The 20586-nt window shown below is 43.2% G+C and overlaps 1 protein-coding gene across 1 annotated transcript in view; it reads left to right on the top strand.

The window, feature by feature from the left end:
* schip1 (schwannomin interacting protein 1) overlaps positions 1-20586 on the top strand; it is a 272692-nt gene that overhangs the window by 221899 nt on the left and 30207 nt on the right. Inside the window, exon 9 of the mRNA XM_061719473.1 lies at positions 4727-5521. Within this exon, the coding sequence (XP_061575457.1) occupies positions 4727-5521 (795 nt within the window). The remainder of the gene's footprint in view (positions 1-4726; positions 5522-20586) is intronic.

The raw sequence follows: 20586 nt of genomic DNA, 5'->3' as shown, positions 1-20586 counted from the left end.
TCTGAAAGCACCCTCGTTTGGATTATCTCCTGTTGTTGCCGACACTCTTACGGGATGCCTGTGTCTTAGAAATGTATTCTCTATAAACTATTGACTAGAAAGACTGAGTATGAGTGGATGAACTCTATTTGGGTTAATGGATTGACAGTCAAGCAACATGCTATAGGGTAAATCAACCATGAGCGACTTGTGAGTCTTGTATTCTTCACTAAAGGAGGATGTAGTGCTGGATACCTTCACCAGATTGCATAGGTATATCTTAAAGTTATAAAGGGAGAGAGAGCATCTCGGGATTTTTTATATTCTGGGACTGCAACTGTAAATTGGCAACACCAGAAGTAGTTAATCAGAGGTGGACAGAGTACTCGACCCCAGTACTTGAGTAAGAGTACAAATACTACTGGTCAAAATTTACTCCGTTACAAGTAAAAGTAGCTCAGTCAAAATATTACTCGAGTAAGAGTAGAAAAGTACTTGCTTTTAAAGGTACTCAAGTATCCAAAAGTAAATGCTTTTAAATTTTTAAGTAAACGTAAGAGTAAGAGTAAATTTCTTATTTTCCACATCAGTAAATTACTATATTTTTTCTAAATTAATTGTTGCGGCTATGTCTTGACAAACGCAGGCTACTTTGGCGGTATCGTTTTGAGGAGGCTTGACGTATTTCCGCTTTACGTACATCCCAGTGGAGAGCGTGCACTGTGATAGGTCTCCTCCTTTCACAAAAACAGCTTGTGTCCAATAGGATTTTAGGGAAGAAGAAAAAAGAGCAGACCTGAAAGTAAGAGTACTTTTCAGCCTTCCTAGAAATTTACTCGAGTAAAAGTAAAAATATTTGTCTTGGAAATGTATTCAAGTAAGAGTAATAAGTACCAAAGAAATCTAATACTCAAGTAAAGTACAAATCCTCTGGATATGTACTTAAGTACAGTACTCAAGTAAATTTACTCCGTTACTGTCCACCACTGGATGTAGTGCTGGATACCTTCACCAGATTGCATAGGTATATCTTAAAGTTATAAAGGGAGAGAGAGCATCTCGGGAGTTTTTATATTCTGGGACTGCAACTGTAAATTGGCAACACCAGAAGTAGTTAATATTTCACCTGGAAAAAAAAAAGTTTCCACTTTCATTTATGCCTCTCGCCTTCTCTGGCTACAGTTTGCAAGGTCAGTGGGTGCAGAAGGTTGGGCTTTAGTTGTGTTGTCGTCGTCACTCCTCGGAGCGGCAGGCTGCGACATAGAGCCGCCTCAGAGCAGGAACCTGCCAGCGGAGGAGCGCATGCTTGTAACGCGCTCACATTTAAGTCTGCTTTCCAAAGGAGCCTCGCTGGTGCGAAAATCTCCGAACCCCTGCAAAGGCACACTTGAGAAGGGGGGGCAGCACTTTACTCAGAGGCTATTTATTTCCCAGCTGACGTGAGGACGGGAGAGGAGCAGACTGGACTGTCGGCCGGGCAGAGGAGAGGAGAGCAGAGGAGGACGGAGCTAGGGAGCGCTGACCTGCTGGGATTCTAGGACAATCCTTTCCTGAATAACTGTCCCTTTTTTCCTGCCGGGACTCAAAGGCTGGAGCGGGCTCTTCCACAGAAACCCCATCACGCAGTCAGAGCGATGACCGGTGTGAATGATCCACCGGCTCTCTGTCATTTCTCCGGCGAGGCTCGCCCTTAGTCACTTCAGTCTCCAAGCTGTGCAGCACATAACACCGTCTCCGCTGTCCAGCTGCCGGGAATAGAATAACTCTTTGGCCATGTCTTGACGTGGACGGGGGGGAACTGCAAAGATGATGACAGTGAGTATCGGGTTCGTGTAAATGGCTCGGATGTTGCATCTGTTTCATCCAGACCAGGGCGGTGACGGATCATTTTGCGTGGACATGGATGCCATTTGAAGTGGGTGACAACCACCGTGCGAAATACAGCAACATTGGGCGTTTCTGCCACTGGTCTTGTCTAAGGGGAAGGAGGGGGGGATCAGGTTCCTCGTGGGACTTTTTTGGGGGAACATTACATCATTTGAGTAGCCCAGGAATGACTGTGCAAATTGAAGAAGCACGTGTATATTAAGCTCCTTACTCCGTGTGAGGGCTATTTCCTATTATTATTATTAGCGTACGGGGATAAAGTGTACCATTCCCAGTGGCTGGTGTCATCGTGTTACTGTCATGCGTGCTGGAGCCACTTGCAGTGACTGTGAGACGGACAGACTGGGCGTGTGCGCGGATGCGCCCCTTGGAGCCGTCTAGGACAGAGTTGTGCGCGCAGCAGTCTTCCACCTACAAATTGAACGTACCCCTTCAAAAAAATACCCACCCGGCTTAAGTTGGAGGGGTGAGGGGGGGGTTTGTGCAGCTGACAATGTGCATGCATCTTGTTGACCAAATCCAGGCTCTCTAGTCTGCGCCTCGGTTAATCCCACCGCGGATCCGCTTTACGCCCGGTGTTCTGTCAATTTCTGCTACCTGCCGAGAAATGCTACTTTGTGGTTCTGCGCATGCGCACAGTCGATTTTCAAAGTTTGATTGCCACGCCAATCATTTCTTGCACGATGTAAATAGGATAATATAGGATGTTGAGTATTTGATCCTTCAAAATACACTACCCATGACATGAATTGCATTACACTTTGTGAACATTATGCGATAAAGAGGGGGAAAAAAACAATTCTATCGCTTTATTTGATATTCATTCAGTCATTCGCCTTTAATTAACCAGGCAGGTCATTAAGAACACATTCTTATTTACAATGACGGCCTGGCAAGCGACAAGGACCACTTGGGGGGAAAAGGAAGTGGGCTAGGGAGTAAAACACAGTAAAATTGTAGCTCTACAAAGGTAGAAAACCATTAGGGAGCATTTTTTGGCAAAGCAGCAGAAATTGGCAGAACACCGGCTTCAATCTCCCGGCGCATGCATTCCCCGCTCCTGTCTTTACCCACACTTTAAGTGATTACGTTATTTATTTATTTATTTTTTTGTCATACCACCAATGCGTGTTGACGTGGTTTATAGCCAAATGGAAAAGCGGGGAAGGCTGCGCAAATCTGGACAGAGGAAGGGATCCGAGAGTTGAAACGCAGCTCTTGGATCCGGGTTTTTAGCGTAACAGCAGCCTGACACTCAGGCTGGCAAAGCCAACATGACAGGCTGGGCTTCACACCATGAGACTGGTGATGAGCACCTCGGTAAGGTGGTATGGTGGCTCTCTTCTGTATGCTCATACACTGTGCTCATATTAGTAGCCTTATATGCGTAAATGGGTCCATTTCTGACAATTTCTCATAATCTGAATGTGAATGAGGCCATATTCATGGTGAAAACCAGATCTTCCTGTGTTGGATTACAGACAGATGTGTGTGTCCTTAAATTTTCCATTTTGCTTTAAAGTTAGGTTCCTGGAGTTTCCCATGTCATGTGGAGCATGATCCAGTAAGGATTATAGTCTGGTCTTTAAGGTGGAAAACTGAACTGTTACTCTCTCTCTGTTGTTTGGAGGTCCTAACAACATAAAAGTAATGCCGTGTGTTGCCAGAATGACACCTTAGTAGTTAAATGTTCTCCTGGTGGCTCTAGTTGTATATCCGTCAACCTCAATTTTGCAGCGGCTTCACTTCTATTCTGTTTGACCTGTTTCCTGCACACGTGCAAGTTCCTCAAGGCTACACCACATCAGCACTTTTTATATCGTCTCTGAGATGCTGAGTAACATTGCTCTACGCAGACACCCTTTCCTTTGACATAAGCAGCCTGCACAGCTGTTGATCTAGTTGTCCTAACTTAAGAGAGCTTATCGTAAGAATAACACTGGATATAATTGTATTGCTATGCCCCTTGGGTGTTGTACAAGAGGCATAAAGTCTTTTTGGTGTACACAAGCAATCAGTGATCTTCTTAATTAAGTCATTTCCAGAGTGGCTCATAATGTGGTCGCATATCAATGTGTTGTTAATTTTGGTGGACCTTGCTTTTCATTAAATAGGAACATTGGTGAGACACTAGGACAGTGTGCTATGGAGAGGGAAAAAAAACACCTCCAGTAATTACTCCACAGGAAAAGGCTAAGCTGGGTGGAGATTTGTGGAGGATTGTAAACAAACTGGTTTTTTGTGGCGTCTTATTCTGTAAACGAATCAGTCAGGTGGTGACTGCAACTCTCGCAGGATCATTACAGATGAGGTCAGTGTACAGCTACGGACTCGCCTTTTTTATGTCACTGTTTGATGAGTTGTGTGTTGTCGCTCCCAGCAGTTCCGGCGCTGCTTCGTCCCTGTGTTGTTGCGCAGCTGTAGCAGTGGGTGGTGGGACTTTATTCTGACACATGCAGCCACATGCACTCCACCACCCTCGCTGTGGTTGTCAAATGTTGTACAAGTCTTTCCACACATGTGTGCATGCAGGAGAACTTGGGAATGTAAAAAAAGGAGTGAGATAGTCTATTAGCACACCCTTGCGAGTGCACAGGAACCCCGAGCAGCACGGTTGTTGGGGAGACAAATGCAAGACAATTTTCCAAAAGAGACAGTTACAGCATTAGAAAGGAAGTTCCTGCTGGTCAGGAAGTGCTTTGTGGTTACCACTCGTAAACCACAACACTGCTGTGACTAATCCAAGCATACACACTTCCCTAAATTCACCTTTCATTGTCTTCTTTTCCTCCTTCTCCTTAAGCCCTTTCCGCTGCTGTGCTTAACCTCATTCCTTCTATCCGTTCTGTTTCCGCTGCAGGATTATCGGGAGGATGGCATGGACCTGGGCAGTGATGCCTCCAGTCGCTCCAGCTCAGAGTCAAACTCCAACAAGGTCACGCCTTGCTCTCCTTCTCTTGACCTGGCCACTTTAGAGGACTACAAATCCTCCCCCTCCCCAGATTTGGTCACTTTAGAGGACTATGAGGAGGATGAGGACTACCAAGAGTATAAAAAGAAGGTGATTGAAGAGTGGGAGAGTGAATATGGAGAGGACTATAACTCTCCACAGCCTTCTGGTCAAGGAAAAAGCAGCGAGGGTGTTGTGGGTATTGACAGCCCCGGTGAAGGCTACAGGAAGGCAGCGAACAGTCGCAGCCTTGCTGAAGAATTCCAGGATGTGAAGACCGTCCCACCCCTGCCGGCCGCGGGGGGACGCGCCGCCACCTCGGTAGCAGCCGTTCCAGAGGAGATGAAACAGAATGGTAATCTGATTTTGCCCAGGAGCAACCAGATTCACTCCCCCGGTACACCACAGGGGGGTACAGGGACTCCCAAACCCACTCACCACAGCTCCAGTCAAGGCAGGGGCGGCCGCAGCAGTGGTGGAGGTGGCGGTGGAGGAGGCGGAGGAGGAGGAGGAGGAGGAAGTGGCGGGACCGGGGGACTCACGTGGGCTTACAGAGAGGAGGAGGGTCTAGAGGAGGAGCCTCTGCCCACCATGGACTGGGCAGCGCTGGAGAGACACCTGGCTGGTCTGCAGTGCAAAGAGCAGGAGAACCAAAACCTCAACCACAACCAGAACCACAACATGGGCAAGACCAACTACACCTCAGTGAGTGTGCAAGAACCGGCATGCTGTTTCTGTGACTCTGTGGGTTTCTTTTCTTTTTTTTTTTAAGATTTTGAGCTTCCCTGCTGACACATGTCAAAGGTCACCTCACTCATAACGCACTGATGGGCAGCCGTAATCCAGCAGTTATCCCTGTCACTCGAACCCTGGAAAAACGAGGTTAGCTTAGCTGGAGAAAAGAAGAGGGATTAGTCAGCTAATGTAGCGCTAAGCTATGTAACACATCTACTAACATGACCATCATGGAAGTGGAGGCTGTGGGGGAGCAGCGAGAGCACAGGCTTTCTTATGATTAATTCAAATAGATATCAACAGGAAGCTGACTGATTCTGAGAAGCTCCCAAGTCCTGTAGCTGAATTAAATTAACATTGTAAGTCCTAGCAACTCTGAAATGCAGAAACATCATGTCATTGTCCTTACTGAGTGAATAATCTCAGCACATAATTGTTAATATTTGATAACTCTTGAGAGTTGTACGCTGAAGATCTGTTGCATATGGTGGAGAATTACTGTGTAACCTAATTTCTGGATGTCTCCATGTTTTCCTTATTGTGGCCATGTGAGGTTTCTGCCAGGAGAGGTCAGTGTTGCATTGACATTGCGTAGGGAGCGTCTGCAGGCCTCCCCCCAACCTCACCGGCAGCTCCAGCAGCAAGACCGCAATTTTATTACAAAGCAGCTTAAATCACAGTCTGAGTCACTTTTATGGTTTATTGTTCGTCTGTGAGTCCAAAAGGGTGTAGCTTTAAAATATTCATGGAGGAGCTGGAAAAAGTTGTTCACGGTGGCCACAGTTTCAACACTCAAGTCACTGAGTTGTTTTAACTGGGGGGGGGGGGGTGCTAGATGGATGAGAAGTTTCCATTGATATGCGAGGACCGAGACCTTTTCCTCCGCGCGCACACAATGGCTGCGACCATGGCTATTGTGAGTGTGTTTTGTGTGTTGTTTGTCTGTCCTGGAGGGCCCCCCCTGCCTCTGTCTCCCTGAAGCACGTCAGGAATGCAGCTGAAGAAGTGGGGGGATGAGAGAAAGGAAAAGGGGAGGCAAGGACTCGAAGAAGAGCGGGCAGTTGGGCTCACATGTTTGTGTCATTGTTCATTACCTGCTGTCCATCATAGACAGAAAGATAACATCCGAAAGTCTGCACCCCTAAGGTACAATTGGAGTAGGGGGGAAGGAATTTTCTTGAAAGATAACCACATGCAGTCAAACAATCATATGTATAGTATGTGTGCCTCTCCCCATTTCCATGGTTTTGTTCTCTGCTGGTAGGGTCTGTATCAAGGTAGACTACAGGTTTGGTGCGGCAGGTACAGATAGAGTGCTATCCATCCAACTGTGTCGCCAGAAAAAACATGCATCATTGGATAGTTTTTGATAAGAAATTGGAGGTAATCCAGCCCTCAGCAGGGAGCAGACACATGGAAAACAATGTTATATCCTGGACAATTCCTCCCTTAAAATCATTTAGTCTACTTGCTACATTTAGCTGTTCTATCTCTAAGTTTCTACATACCATAAAAGAGAGCAATGTAAGTGTTTACACTCTTCTAGGCAGCTAACAAGAGCAGAAAAGAAGTCAAGTGGCGATTCAGGAAGCATCCCCACCAGACAATTCGGTTTCTCTCTGCATTAACGGTTATCTGGTTGTCTTAACTCTCAAATTTGCAGGGCTTAGCTGACACTCTGGAGGAAAGAAGGTCTGATGCTTTTAAAACGATGTTAAATATTTAGACATCTACTCTGGGAGGACCCCACAGCGAGACAGTGAGTGTTCTTGTGCAGACGGGTGTGTTTGTCTGGGATGCTGTCAGGGTCCAATGGGACGGAGATATGCACGCTTCAGTAGAGCTTCAAAAGCATCTGTGCTTAAGAAAGACAAGCCTCACTCGAGCTCAGAGCTAATAATCTGCAGTTGCTGGTAGGCGTCTGGAGACTGTTTTGGCTGGTCGGCAGCGTACCGGGAATGCAAACTTCTGCTTGAAGATAGACGGAGAAAAAAGTTCAGGGATCAGGGAAATCAGTGGTTCACCAGGCAAACACATCAGTGAAATCAATTTTTTTGGCACGTTAGTTATTGTGTTTGCAGGCTCTTAAAAAGGGCTTAAACAGAGCAGGCCTCTGCTCTGTATAAAGGAGGAGTCGTATTGTTTCTGGTGCACTCGGATGTGGTTTCTAGCTGCTATAAACTCAGCAACTGCCTGCAGGCACGGCATGTGGAGGCATGGTGACCTGTTCCTAATTTGTTTCTTATGAACTCAGGAGGCACGTGGCAGAGAGGGGTCCACTGGGACTTCGAGTGCACCGCAGGTAACAAGACCCCTAAATCTCCATTTAGCTCCACGCTGCTGAGAGGTGAACAATAATATTTCTTCTCTCCCAGCCAGTCTTCTGGCTAAAAACAGCAGAGATGTGATCGGGCTATGGTTGTTGATACGCAGAAAGGTATTTATTGTGTTTTCCGAGACGTATACTGAAGCAGTATTAAATCTATGCCTCCGGGCTACTTCTTTTTCAGCCTCAGTTGACGAATCCAGACTAACTGCAGTCACATCATTTAAAAACACCCTACAGGCAAACTGGGGTTTTAAAGATAACGTCTGTGCCAGAGACCTGCACAGACCTAATTCTACTTGAAAAGTGCAGGAAAGAGCTCTATCTCTCACACACATCGACTGGTCTTACTGGAGCGTTTACTCCACACCCTGATGCACACAGGCTCTAAACAAATGTGTCAGTCAAAGTAGGCCTGCACAATGTGTTGATTCAGCTTCTTTATTGTATCAAGCACATGTTTTAAAAAAATCACATTGCTGGTTGTATATTATCTTTTATGGAAAATGATCTCAAATATGTCATTCCCGAAATGTTCTGCTGCTTGGCACTGAAGTTAATGTCAAGAGGTTCTCATTTTCCAATGAGAAGAAATCTGATCAAATGTAATTTTCTCCCTAAGGTGTGTGTGTGTGTGTGTGTGTGTGTGTGTGTGTGTGTGTGTGTGTGTGTGTGTGTGTGTGTGTGTGTGTGTGTGTGTGTGTGTGTGTGTGTGTGTGTGTGTGTGTGTGTGTGTGTGTGTGTGTGTGTGTGTGTGTGAGAGAGACAGAGAAAAGGATTATTTGGTTGGATTTTTTTTTTTAAAGAAGAAAAATCCCCCACAATATTAAATGAATAGAGATACTTTGGCTGCAGAAGAGATTATGGTAACCAAGAATAGTGGAGGGGAAAACATGAATGGCATCCAAAGAGAAAGGGGGAAAAACCATTACATGTTAGATCACTCCCTTCTGGGATGATAGATTGGTTTCAATGAACAAACTGCTGCTATGATAATTCACTCACTGTATTGAACTGCATGTTATCTCCTTACACATCAGAAGAATAATGACGTGACCTTATCTGCTTTTGTAAATAGTCGTCTTCCCTATAGAATAAACCGAATTATTCCAGAGAGATCATTTAAATTCACTCAAATGTATCTATTAGTCTTCCCTATAATTTTTTTTCAAAGAAGCCTATGTAAAAGAAAAAAAATGGATACAAAGTTTTGGAAGTACGATGAAAAGCTGCTGTGGAGTTTGACAAACAATAAGATTTTATTTTCTTGACCAGTGAAAAAATTGTTAGCAGTATCGTATGTTTAGTTTCCACACGCATATTAATAAAAGTGAATTCAGAAATGTAGCTGCCTTGTCAAAACTGGCAAAAAGGCAATTCCTCTTAGGCCAGATTTGTCCTTTTCCAGTTGTCAGGGGAAATAATAGGTTTCTGAACAGTTTCTGTGTACGTGTTCCTCATGTTCACAATATAAACAGTGAAAAAAAAAGAGCCAAGAGCCAAAACATAGTCCAAGTGTAGAGTGCTCTGTCACATTGAACCACTCAAGGGCTGTGAGACTCCAATTAAAAGAGAAACAGGTGAGGTTAAGGAAAAGAGCAAAAGCACAGAGAGGCTTCTATTTCTTTCTCTGTCAGGGCACATGCAGCTGTTGAACTGCGTTTGCCACCTCCAATAACATCCTAACTACTACTGTAACCCAGAATTCAGACGGTGCCACGTATAGGGGGAAAGAGGGCGCGGCAGGAGAGCAATGAAATTGCAGGGTGTGAGAAGTCTTGAGCACAGTTACAGAGGATATGACTGGGTTCAAACAATCAGTGGAGGGAGGTCACAGAAGAGTTCGATTATGAAAGAGAAAAGGAAACAAAGCAGGAAATGCTCTTAAAAGAGCAGCTGTGGAAGAGAGGTGAGAGGAGGAGCATGGGGTCAGGACGGTGGTTTGAATGGTGGCAAGCTGGAAGGGACGAATAATCAGCCAGCAAATATGTTCGTAGGAATGAACAGAGGCTTCAGCCAGGTGTCTGAACCTCCTGCTGGGGCTTTAAAGTCAACAGCTACTTCTCTTTGTGTGTAAGAAGTGTGTGAGCATGTCCATGTAAGTGCTGATACCAGTTGAAACACGCCCGGCCCTCTGCACGCCAGTCCACACACACACACACACACACACACACTCTCCCTCCACAAACTCACTACTCGTCTCTGCCTCAGAGACTCCTGTTAGTCCACATGTACAAACCCACTTCACCAAATCAAATGAAAGGATATCTCTTTCTTTTCATTGTATTCTGACCGCCTGCCAGTGGCATACTGCTTTTTTTCTTGACTGGAGTATTTTTCTTCTCAGCTTAACCTTGGATTCCTCACAGCAAGCTGGGCATTTAACTCAGGTAAAGCAGTATAAGACCAATTTGTAATCATGCTTTTGATCTAGTAGACGGATATCACATAGAACAAATATAAAACTTTAAGTTTATGAAAGTTAGATAAGTTGTGTAAAAGGGCTTTAATTTTAAGTATAGCCCACAGCACTACATTCTTCTGCTGTGACGTGTTGGCTCTTGAGCTTGTGGCTGAAAATGTATATATGTTAAGAATCTCACAAAAAGTAAAGCCTGTCGATCTCTGCATCTCTGTTTCCTTGGAACTAAGTTCTGTGTGACTTTTTAACACAGAGTATGTTCATGCTGGCAGGTTTTTGACCACATGTGGATTGATGTTTGAAACTGCTGAAAACAAAAAGAATATCTTCAAATATGCTGTGCACATGTATGTGAATCATGTGATCCGTGTGATTTTGTGCTCTCCAGCTGTTTTGAATGTTCCATTTACCTGGAGGGGCAGAAAGCTTGTGCGTTACATCAAACAAAGTTTAAAGAACTAGTCATGACAAAGGTCAGCTGCTTAAAAGCCCTGCGCTGCTCCTAGATAACCTTTGTTGGCTGTTGAGAGTCTCTTCTTGTAAATAACATAAAAGGCTAAGTCAGGTTAGATGCAGCTGGCTCCAGAAAGCTTTTCTTCGCACCTGTCAGTTTCAGCATTTCCTTTTCTTTATAGAAGAAACATGAAAGCAGAAGCAAAGCATTTCAACAAGCTACCTTAAATGGGTAAAGTCAGTGATTAACAAGACTGAACAGCCACTAGTGATTTCTCCTGGTGATACAACAAGCTCACTCAGCCAAAGCATCTGCTCAATATCTCAGGACCCAAAGATAGTCAGGTTAGTAACTTGTTACAGTGGATTCCTGTATAGTCAAGCAACAGTCTTCATGTAGTTCAAAATATGAATTATTAGCAATATAAATCATCTGTGGTTGCCAAAACATACATCCCTTTACATTTAAACTTTAACAACTATGTTCTAATACATTCATAGCAATGTGAATTATTGATGACACTTTTTTCTACTTTGGAGAATACATTACATTTTCTTAAATGATAACCAACTCAAAACAACACACTCATTTTGTCGGAAAATATGTTATTCAGTAAGCTGTTTGGGTTTGTTGTTTTCTGTAACCAGGATAAAAATATCCAGTTTCTCCACCTCCACCAACTTTGGAAGTGGGTACCAGCAAACTGCAAAACCCACCAAAGCATATACTGTACTACTTAGCACTTTTGGTGAACTTGACTTCGGAGCTATTACCTAAGACATATTAGGGCATAATTATTATCATTTTAAAGATAGCTCCGGCTACCACCGCCCTGTCCTGGCTAAAGACTCGTAGCTGGAGGTTGGGCAGGTCTTTGTTCGAAGGATCTGGTAGTCCTTGTTTCAGATGTCGCCACCGAAACCTCATCAGGAAAGAGGAGGTGATATTAGTGTAGCATCATAGGTTTTTGTGAGTTTAGTGAAGCTAAATAGCTAACTTGTGGTAACTAAAGTAAGATGAGCATGTTCCTATGAACTGCCATGCTTATTTGTTCTGCACATTTGACCATTTCTTTTGATTAACCAGCGGGAGTCAGTCCTGGCCAGGTGCTGAGTAGCATAGCTCTGAAAATCTGCCTTTTTTTTCCCCTAGTCTGCAGTCTATGACATATATAAGAATTTTAATCTTGTAGCAGATGTGAGTTTTCTTAAAGTACCAGAGTGTGTATGAGAGTGTCCCCTTCACTGGCCCTCTTCGACAATTCAGTTTAACACATTTTATTAATATTTGGATTCCATATTCTGACAGAGAGGACCAAAATCACAGAAGTGAAACGTGAAACAAAAACACTGGTAGAAAGATAAGACAGTGATGGGTGCAGTGTGTGTAGTTTGGTGACTGCTGTAATGTCTGTCTGAGGAAATGTGCCATTAAAAAAACAGTCTTTAGAAATCTTTTTGTGATAAAACAGAAGGGTTTGTCTAGTTCTCTTTATAGTCTATGAGATTTCTTCATCTATACTATGTTTGGTGGAGTCATCCCACGCTTCTGAGATCTTGATGTGGATTTAAGGGCAGAATGTGAATAGACTCGTATGTAAACTGGAACTGATTGACGCCGACATCTTGTTCAGCATTAGCAGATGTCAGTTTATGTTACAGATACCTGTTTCTAACTTGTACAGAAACAGTAAAAGTACAGCACTGGTTTTTGATACCAATCAATTCCTTAGATGGAAATATATTTAATCAAGTTGACGTTAAACCTGAGTCATCTTGAGTCGTTTTGTCCATTCATTCCTACGCAAAAAGACTCCTATTTGCAATTACAGAAGTTACCGTCTGCTGGTCATTAGATAGAGCGTTTATTTAAAGCACTTTTGTAATCAAGATATGTCCTATCTATGGTTTCAAGATTTTTGTTTGGGTTAAGCGTCTTACAATATGCCAATTATTCTTGATAAAAAATCTGCACGTGACAATTTGAGACTCCAGCTTGTGTCCTGCCAGGGAATGAGGCTCGTCAAAACATTCCTATTATAAAATATATTTACCTTAACAAACCCTTTCTGAGATACCCAGGTTAAGAAGTTCATGCGTTGTTAAATTTCATCCAGGTAATGTTTAAACTGTTCTCTTCTGATTTCAGAATGCAGTTTAACCAGCTGCCTGATAACTTTTCTACTTCTAAATGAAAAAACAAACATAAAGAGACAACCTATTTGTGCTGATGAGTAATGTGTTTTTTCGATGATCCATGGTGAGGTCACCAAGGTGCGCCAGTAAAAGGCAGACTCTGCTGTGATTGGAGATCAAGTACAAGTTTGATGAACAGGTATAGCCCAAAGGTATTCCACTAGCTGACCACCCTGATGTATTAACACGAAGAAAATCTGAAAAATACACTCTGATTTAGTTACTCATGATTCATCATAGTCTGAGAAATGTGGATGAGAAGCACAATCTAACCGGCTCTTGAGCATGTGTTGTATGCTTTCTGGCTCAGAAGCCAGCTTGGGCTCAGTCTCATTTTGCTTCACTGCTGCAAATCATCCCCACCTTTCCTTTTTTTTTTTTACTCCACCTTTTCTATTCTATCCCATCTTTCATGCGTCTCCGGTTCTTTACTACCGTTCCCACTTCTGCTCACAGCTAATTGTTTTCTTCCTCTAGCTGTCAGGAGGCATTATACCCTAATGTTCTCACACAGCCCAAATACAGCGGGAGACCATTTTCACCACTCCGTCTGCCCCCCCCCCTCCTCCCTACAAAAACTATCAAAGAGGGGGCGCAGGCCGTGAGTGGCAGAGCGTGCTGTGGAGGAAATTGGGATTTATGTAGTAGACTAGACTGCCTCTGATGTTATAGCTTTATGTCAGACAGGAAAACACAAACACAGACTTGCACATGGGATGGGTGCGTAGGTAAAAACGGTACTGAAAGAGAAAGAAAAAAAAGAAAAAGCTTATTTAAAAACAATGGCAAAAAAGGAGAGAACTGGGAATGGAGAAAGTGAGGAAGGTGGTTTATTTTTCCACAGCGGTGAGGGATTTCCAACTCTCACCTGCTCCATGTACAGCCAGAGGAAGAGGGCTTGAGTCTCACATATACAAACAGTGGCTTGTGTTTGTGTGCTTACATGGGTGCTCATTTGGGTGGAGCTGAAACATGAAACACTGGTCTCCTCTGCTCCTAATTATAGAGTGTCTAATTGGGTTTATGCACATGTGAGAAACAGAGATGTGGCTTCTAGGCTATGTTTAAATTGAACCAAAAATAATAACCATGTTTATTCTTAGAGGGAGGGACTTTAAAGGGTAAAAAGAGTTGAGTTTTTTTCTTGGGTGTCTCTCTCTTCAAGCAATGAGTCTGTTCATGTGACTTTGTGTGTTTTTGTGTGCAAGAGACATTGTGCCAGGTCATGCAGAGAGCTTCATCTGTTGCTGGAGAGAACGGAGCACAGGACTCTTTCATCTCCACACATACCCACAATGAAAGAAGAATCAGTTATGGCTGCAATTCATGATTATTGCATTTATGCTTAATTATAAATGACCATTTTCCTTTAAATTTTGCTTTTCCTAATGAATTAATTAAACATTTAGTTCCAAATTTGTAATACAAATAAAAAAATACCTTCTTAATGTTCATATTTCAGGACAAGGAAATTAAGTACATTTGAAATGATATGATTACTGATAACTGATTACTGGTGCAGCTGACTGTAGTTTTTGTCATCACTTAGGGGCAATTTATTGTTTATTTGAATCCAGTTTGGCTTGTGTGGATCCATTTGATGTAAATTTAATTTCATGCAACAAAAATTTGTGACAGCACAGATTGTACAGGTTGCAAGCATGCCAACCGCTTCATGAGGACAGAAAACAAAATCTGTTGTCCAGTCGCTGGATGCAAGTCCACTTCATTGACTGACAGGAAATGGAGACGGTTTTGAGATAAAGAGGCTGAGATATTAGGTCTTAAATAAATAATCATCATTCACTGTTAGAGGAGTAGACCTCATAGGACATGTGAGGGATTTTCATGAAATCACAACTGTATATCACATTTCCTATGACCTTAATTATGGTATGCATGCAAACACATGCATTCTTGCAAAGTTTCACATTTTCCACACGCATGGATCCTGAAACTACAAATTAGCCTTTATTTTGCTAAACGTTTTCCTGGTTAGTCACTTACTTTAATCCATAAAAACACAATTATTCAAACCCAGTATATATTCAAACAGAAAAACGTGACCGATTGTTATATTTGATAAGAGATTTAAAAAAAAAAAAAAAAAGAGTATAATCGTCTTGACATGATGGTTCTTGAATTGCCATTCTCAAACCTCAAATTTATAAATGTTTGCGATCTCCATGTTGGTTCTTTGAAACTGTTTCATGTCGTGCACAACAATGTGTGGGAGTGTTATCACTGTTCAGTGAAAAATCCTGCCATTCTGGAAAGGATGAAACTAGGGATTTAGATCATAAACTGACTGGGAAAATGTTTGATGACGTAAAAAAAAATCAAATGAGAAACTGTGTTCGATCTGACTTGTTTTTTGTCGTTTTATTTTAGTCAGAATAGTTGTGGCCAGCAGCGGCCTGGCATCCTCATGGACAGACACTCAACCAATCATTTGAGCTCAGGAGCAATTGTCCTAACTGTCATCAAGACAACAGGAAGCATTTCGAGAAATCATGCTTTGGTTCTGTCTCAGCTACTTATTTTTCACTGCGACTCACAAATCTTTATGCATAATGTCCCCACACATAACTAACCGCTGGTCAGTTAGTCCTTCGGTACACAAACATGAATGTGCTGTGATGCGTTTATAATGTAAAACAAATATTAATACAGCCTGGTGACAACAGCATGCTCGGTCTCTCCTCCACCAACTGGAGACATACAGCTCTCATTAGAGCAGCTTCACATGCATGTGCTCCCTGGCCTTCCACATCAGTTCCTCCCTGTCAGAGCGAGCTCATTACTGCCAGAATCTGGCCCTCACACCGAGCAAACCTGCTTTGCTATGCAGTGTTTTTACACTGGCACAAAATGTCAGCTCGCTAAAAGCATCTGCGCTCCCCTCTTTCCCGCTGAGCCGGGGAGGAGGGCAGGGAAGGAGAACGAGGGGGGGGATGGAGAAAAGAAAGCAAGAGCAAGTGTAGTTACAGTGAAAGGCCAGAGAGAAAGAGAGAGAGAGAGAGGAAGGAGCGGTAGATGGCATGGATGCAGAAAAGAGTGAGGGAGGTGTCTCAGCTTGGCTGAGATTCATGCATTCTTCCTCAACTGTGCAAATTGGTACGAGCATTACTTCCAGCTCTGTTTGCAGAGAAAGAGCCCACCGTGTTTTTCACTTGACCACCAGCAAGTTGAGCAGTCGTTTTTTTTTTTCTGCTTGAATCTACAAATCCGACAACGTGGCAGAGTTTAATACAAGGAGGAGAAGAGTCCCCTGAGCGCTCCAGCGCGGCCTCAGTCTGAAAGTGGCACACAGTACAGCAATTTACTCCTCTCCGAGCAAGTAAAAATGACATACCACCGGTAAAGTTTGGCAGTGGAATCAGCGTCCAGCTGCCGGTTTTCAGCAGGATGAGAAAATGTGCACCCAGACAGACAAATCATGAAGTGGCCGGTGTGTGGGAGGCTTAACTGCTGCCTGCCTGCTCGTCTGTCTGCTCTTCATAATGACCCTCTGTGTTCTCTTTGTACCCAATTTACACTACTTACATAATCGCAGTTTTGAGTGGTTTTTTTTTCTTCTCTTTTGCCCATCTAAGTGTCCTGTACACGTATAATTTGAGAATCGAGGGCGACACACTGACTGCACAGTCTGGATAGAGTCACGGACCGTTTTTCTTTTTTTTACTCTGTTGTTTATTAAGAGATAGTGTGTCAGACTCCACCTGTGCTTTGACTCAGGGGCTCAGATTGTAACCTTGACAGCTGTGTGAAGGTCGGAGGGGGGAGAGAGAGGGGGGGTTGTCTTTGTGCTGATTGCTGCCATGGTGACAGAGGAGAGAAGGGAGGGTGCTGTGGATCCATTTATCCAAGCGCTGTTTGTAATGTGGGACATCAAAGTTTTACTTGGTATTTGTATTCAAAAGAGCGAAGCGCTGGGCTTTACTGAGCCTGAAGCTGTGAAGATCTAAAGACCAAAGTGAGAACACAAGATCTTTCACTCATTACTACTCAGTATCAGCGTCCATATTAATAGGCTGCACTCATGAAGAACATGGTTCTGATTGAACCATTTTGACTCTTTTCAACACAGTTTTGCTTTTATATTGTGGAACATTTTTCATTTTTTTTTCTTTTAGTTAGTTGACATGACTTTTAATCCTGCTGACCTTCCTGAGTCTTTACATCTACATAATCACTGCGTGAAATATGTCAAACTTGGATGCTTTAGAAGCTTGAGCCTGTCTGTGCACATCCAAAACATAAAAATACCTCTTGAGAAATCAAATGTAAAGTGATTTTTTTTGCACCAGATTGCTCTTCTTGTGATATGCAGATGCGCCCATGAGCCGTTGTACTGAGTAACCTGACTACCAGTTATCAAATTAACTCTGAAATCCCAATTACTTTGAAGCACTCAACGATCACTAGATGGCAGAGGGTGCACACCAAAGCAAGCGCCCAGCAGCAGGTCATATTTTATTAAACTCATTTTTTAAGTTCCATTGGTTGGATATGTTAAATGGTTTCTTACCATGTTCAGCAGAAACACAGCACTGAATTGAAAAGGATCAGTGTTTAATTGCTATCCCACTCCCCCCCTTTACTTACAGTAGACATGTAAGCTTAAGTAAGCTTAAGTGTGCTTTCATGAAGCCCAGTTGATATCTTTCAACACAGATAGTTATATCCACTGGTGTCACAGGATGGGCAGTGTTCCAGTGTCCCAGCTGGGCACCATGCAGACGGCTAAGCCAGAGCCAACGATGTGCAGGCTGGAGCTGAGAGATCAGAGCAGCATGGAGCTCATCGATCCACTTCCAGGTCATTAAACCCAAGAGTGGTCTTATCGGGAAAAGCAGTGTCACCGAGCACATCAATATCGGATACAGAGGTTTGGCCAGAGAGGGAGCATGAGATAACAGGAAATGTGTGCAGCTGGGTATCTTGCCAAAAATGAAAGCCGGTAACAGATGTATCTCATTGCATCAGAATTGCACATTCTTCACATTTTTTTTGCGGAAAGCTGTCCCACTGCTTTAATGGGTGCAGATAACGAAAAGTAAACAGACAGCTGTGTTGTGCAAAACACAACACAGCTGTGGCTCCAAAATAAGATGCAGGATTCTGAATTTCCACAAATACCTGATGTGGAGATATTTTCTAACTTTTTTTCGCCAGTTGGCAATGCCATTACTGGTATATGCACATATTTCTAACATCTAATTCCAGAGAATGTCATCACCTCCCTGTAGTGGAAGTAACATTTCATTGTTCTCCAGTGCCAGATTACAGTTGCAGACAACGAATGCAATGCTTTATATAATTGAAAAGGTTGTTGTCAATGCATGTCGTCCCTTATTTTTTTGTAGTTTCTTTCTTTCCATATGTTGTCATGGTTGCTCATCTTAAATACCCAGAATTTCCCTCCATTGAGTAGCACAGCATCCAAACCAGCACAGAAAAATGTTTTAAAAACAGTACAGACTGTCAAGAAGATACAAAGGACAATGGAATATGACCAAGGCTTCTGCAACAGGCTCCCGCCAGTGCAGCGGATGTAAGGATGCTGATGACGTGCCAGTAATATTGGAAACCATCTAAAAGCCTGGTTTGTAATCTGATTGGTGAATTCTGTTCAATAAAAAGTAAGGGGTTGAACAAGCATTTCTTATTTCTAAGTATAACAAATACTTATTTCAGACACCCTGTTGTGCGATAGACTAGACCTGTCCAGGGTGAACCCCTGTCTTTCACCTGTAATGGGCTGCGCTGGGCTCCAGCAGACCCCCGTGATCCTGTATAGGATCGAGCTGGTATAGAAGATGGATGGATGTCAATATACTAATATAATGTAATGTAACGTAAAGGTTGGATACCTTTCAGCCTTTTATTATATTATTATTATTAGGGCCCGAGCACAGTGTGACAGTGTGAAGGCCCTATTGTATCTGTAGGAATTTTTCTCGTTTTTTTTTTTTCCTTCTTCCGATGAAATGAGGGCCTTTTTTGCCCCCTAAATGTGCCCCGAAAGATTTGATATTTAATGGTTTGCATTAATGGGCGTGGCAAAATGGCTCAACAGCGCCCCCTAGAAAACTTGGTGCCTCAAGCCCCACCATACGGTTTGATGTCCATGCACGAAAATCGGTACACACCTGTATCATGTCGCAACTTAAAGAAAAGTCTCTTGGCGCCATGGCCGAAACCCAACAGGAAGTCGGCCATTTTGAATTAATCGTGTAATTTTGGCGCAATTTATGCCATTTCTTCGGCCGCTTCTTCGCCCTAACCGTAACGTGCACCCAGGTGTGTTATACATCAAAATGTGTGTCTCCATCCTGCGACGATGCACATTACTTTTCTCAGTTGAAAGCATTACCGTGGCGACGATAGACGCCAAAAAGCGTCCCCCCTTCATCTGATTGGTCCATATTTGATAGTTCCTACTTTCTGCCATAACCTTTGAATGGTTTGACATAATGAGTCGTGGGTGGTGTCATCGGACTCGGTTTTGAGTCCTTGAACATAATTGGTGCAAATTAGCCCCGCCCTTTCTTATGATTGGTCGATATTTCATAGTCCCTATTTTCTGCCATAACTTTTGAATGGTTTGACATACAGAGTCGTGGGTGGTGTCATCAGACTCGGTTTTGAGTCCTTGACTTTCTTCTCTTCCTTCTCGTCCTTCTCTTTATTGGTGAAAATTGCACGCGCGAGGGTCCCGTTCATCGCTGCTTGCAGCTTTAATTATTATCTTCAAGTCATCCTTCAGAACACGCAATAAAACCTTAAAGCTGTTACTTATGTAACTCAGGAGCGATTAGAGTTCTCTGAAAGTTCTGCTGTTTGTATACAACAGTGTTGTTCTTTCAGTATATTTGCCATGGTGTTTGTCAATGCCACAAAAGTGTGGATAAAGATGTATGCATTAATTTAAGTGGGGTTTAGAATAATGGCCGAAGAGAAAAACAAAAAAGGATTAAGCACATGAATGAGAGTATGGTAAAAATGGAGGAATGGATAGAAAGGAGAGAGAGGAAAGATTATCTGAGTAGGTTGGCCTGTGCGTGGATTATGGATCAGCCATCTGCCACGAAGAGATTATAATCTCACGAGGAGATAGACCCAGACAATGAGTAGAAGCTGAGCGTGCAATGGAGCGCCTGCATCTGAACTCCTGCACTATGAGGCGAAGAGAAATTCACACGTAAAAAAAAAGTGATCAGCACAGTTTCCTTCCTAATAAAAGTATGCTTTTTTTTTTCAAATCAGCAACCGGAACAATTAGTGAAGCAGTGCAACTGTGTCCTCACATTCAGCATCAGCTTTTGGCTCTTGAAATTTTCAGATAAAAAAAAAAAAAAAAAACAGTTCCAGCTTGAGTTCCAACCTTTTTTTAATTCTGCTTTTGATGATTATTTGTGTGACACAGTCAGAATGAAATAAAGGTTAAGGGATGAAACTCACTTCTGTGCCCTTCTTTTCCTCTCTCTCTCTGACATGACTCCATATGAACTCGCGGTATGACATCCCGTCCTCCCCCCCGCCGTCCTCTCTCCCTCAGCCATCCCTGCTTACGCCAAGCCCAGCCGCCCCTCCCATCTTTTCATTCCATGGCAGACAGAGAGGCGAGCGGGA

Source organism: Cololabis saira, chromosome 4, assembly GCF_033807715.1.
Source record: "Cololabis saira isolate AMF1-May2022 chromosome 4, fColSai1.1, whole genome shotgun sequence".
Taxonomy (NCBI): domain Eukaryota; kingdom Metazoa; phylum Chordata; class Actinopteri; order Beloniformes; family Belonidae; genus Cololabis; species Cololabis saira.
Note: the sequence above shows the minus strand (reverse complement) of the source record. Positions and strands in the feature narration are given on the sequence as shown.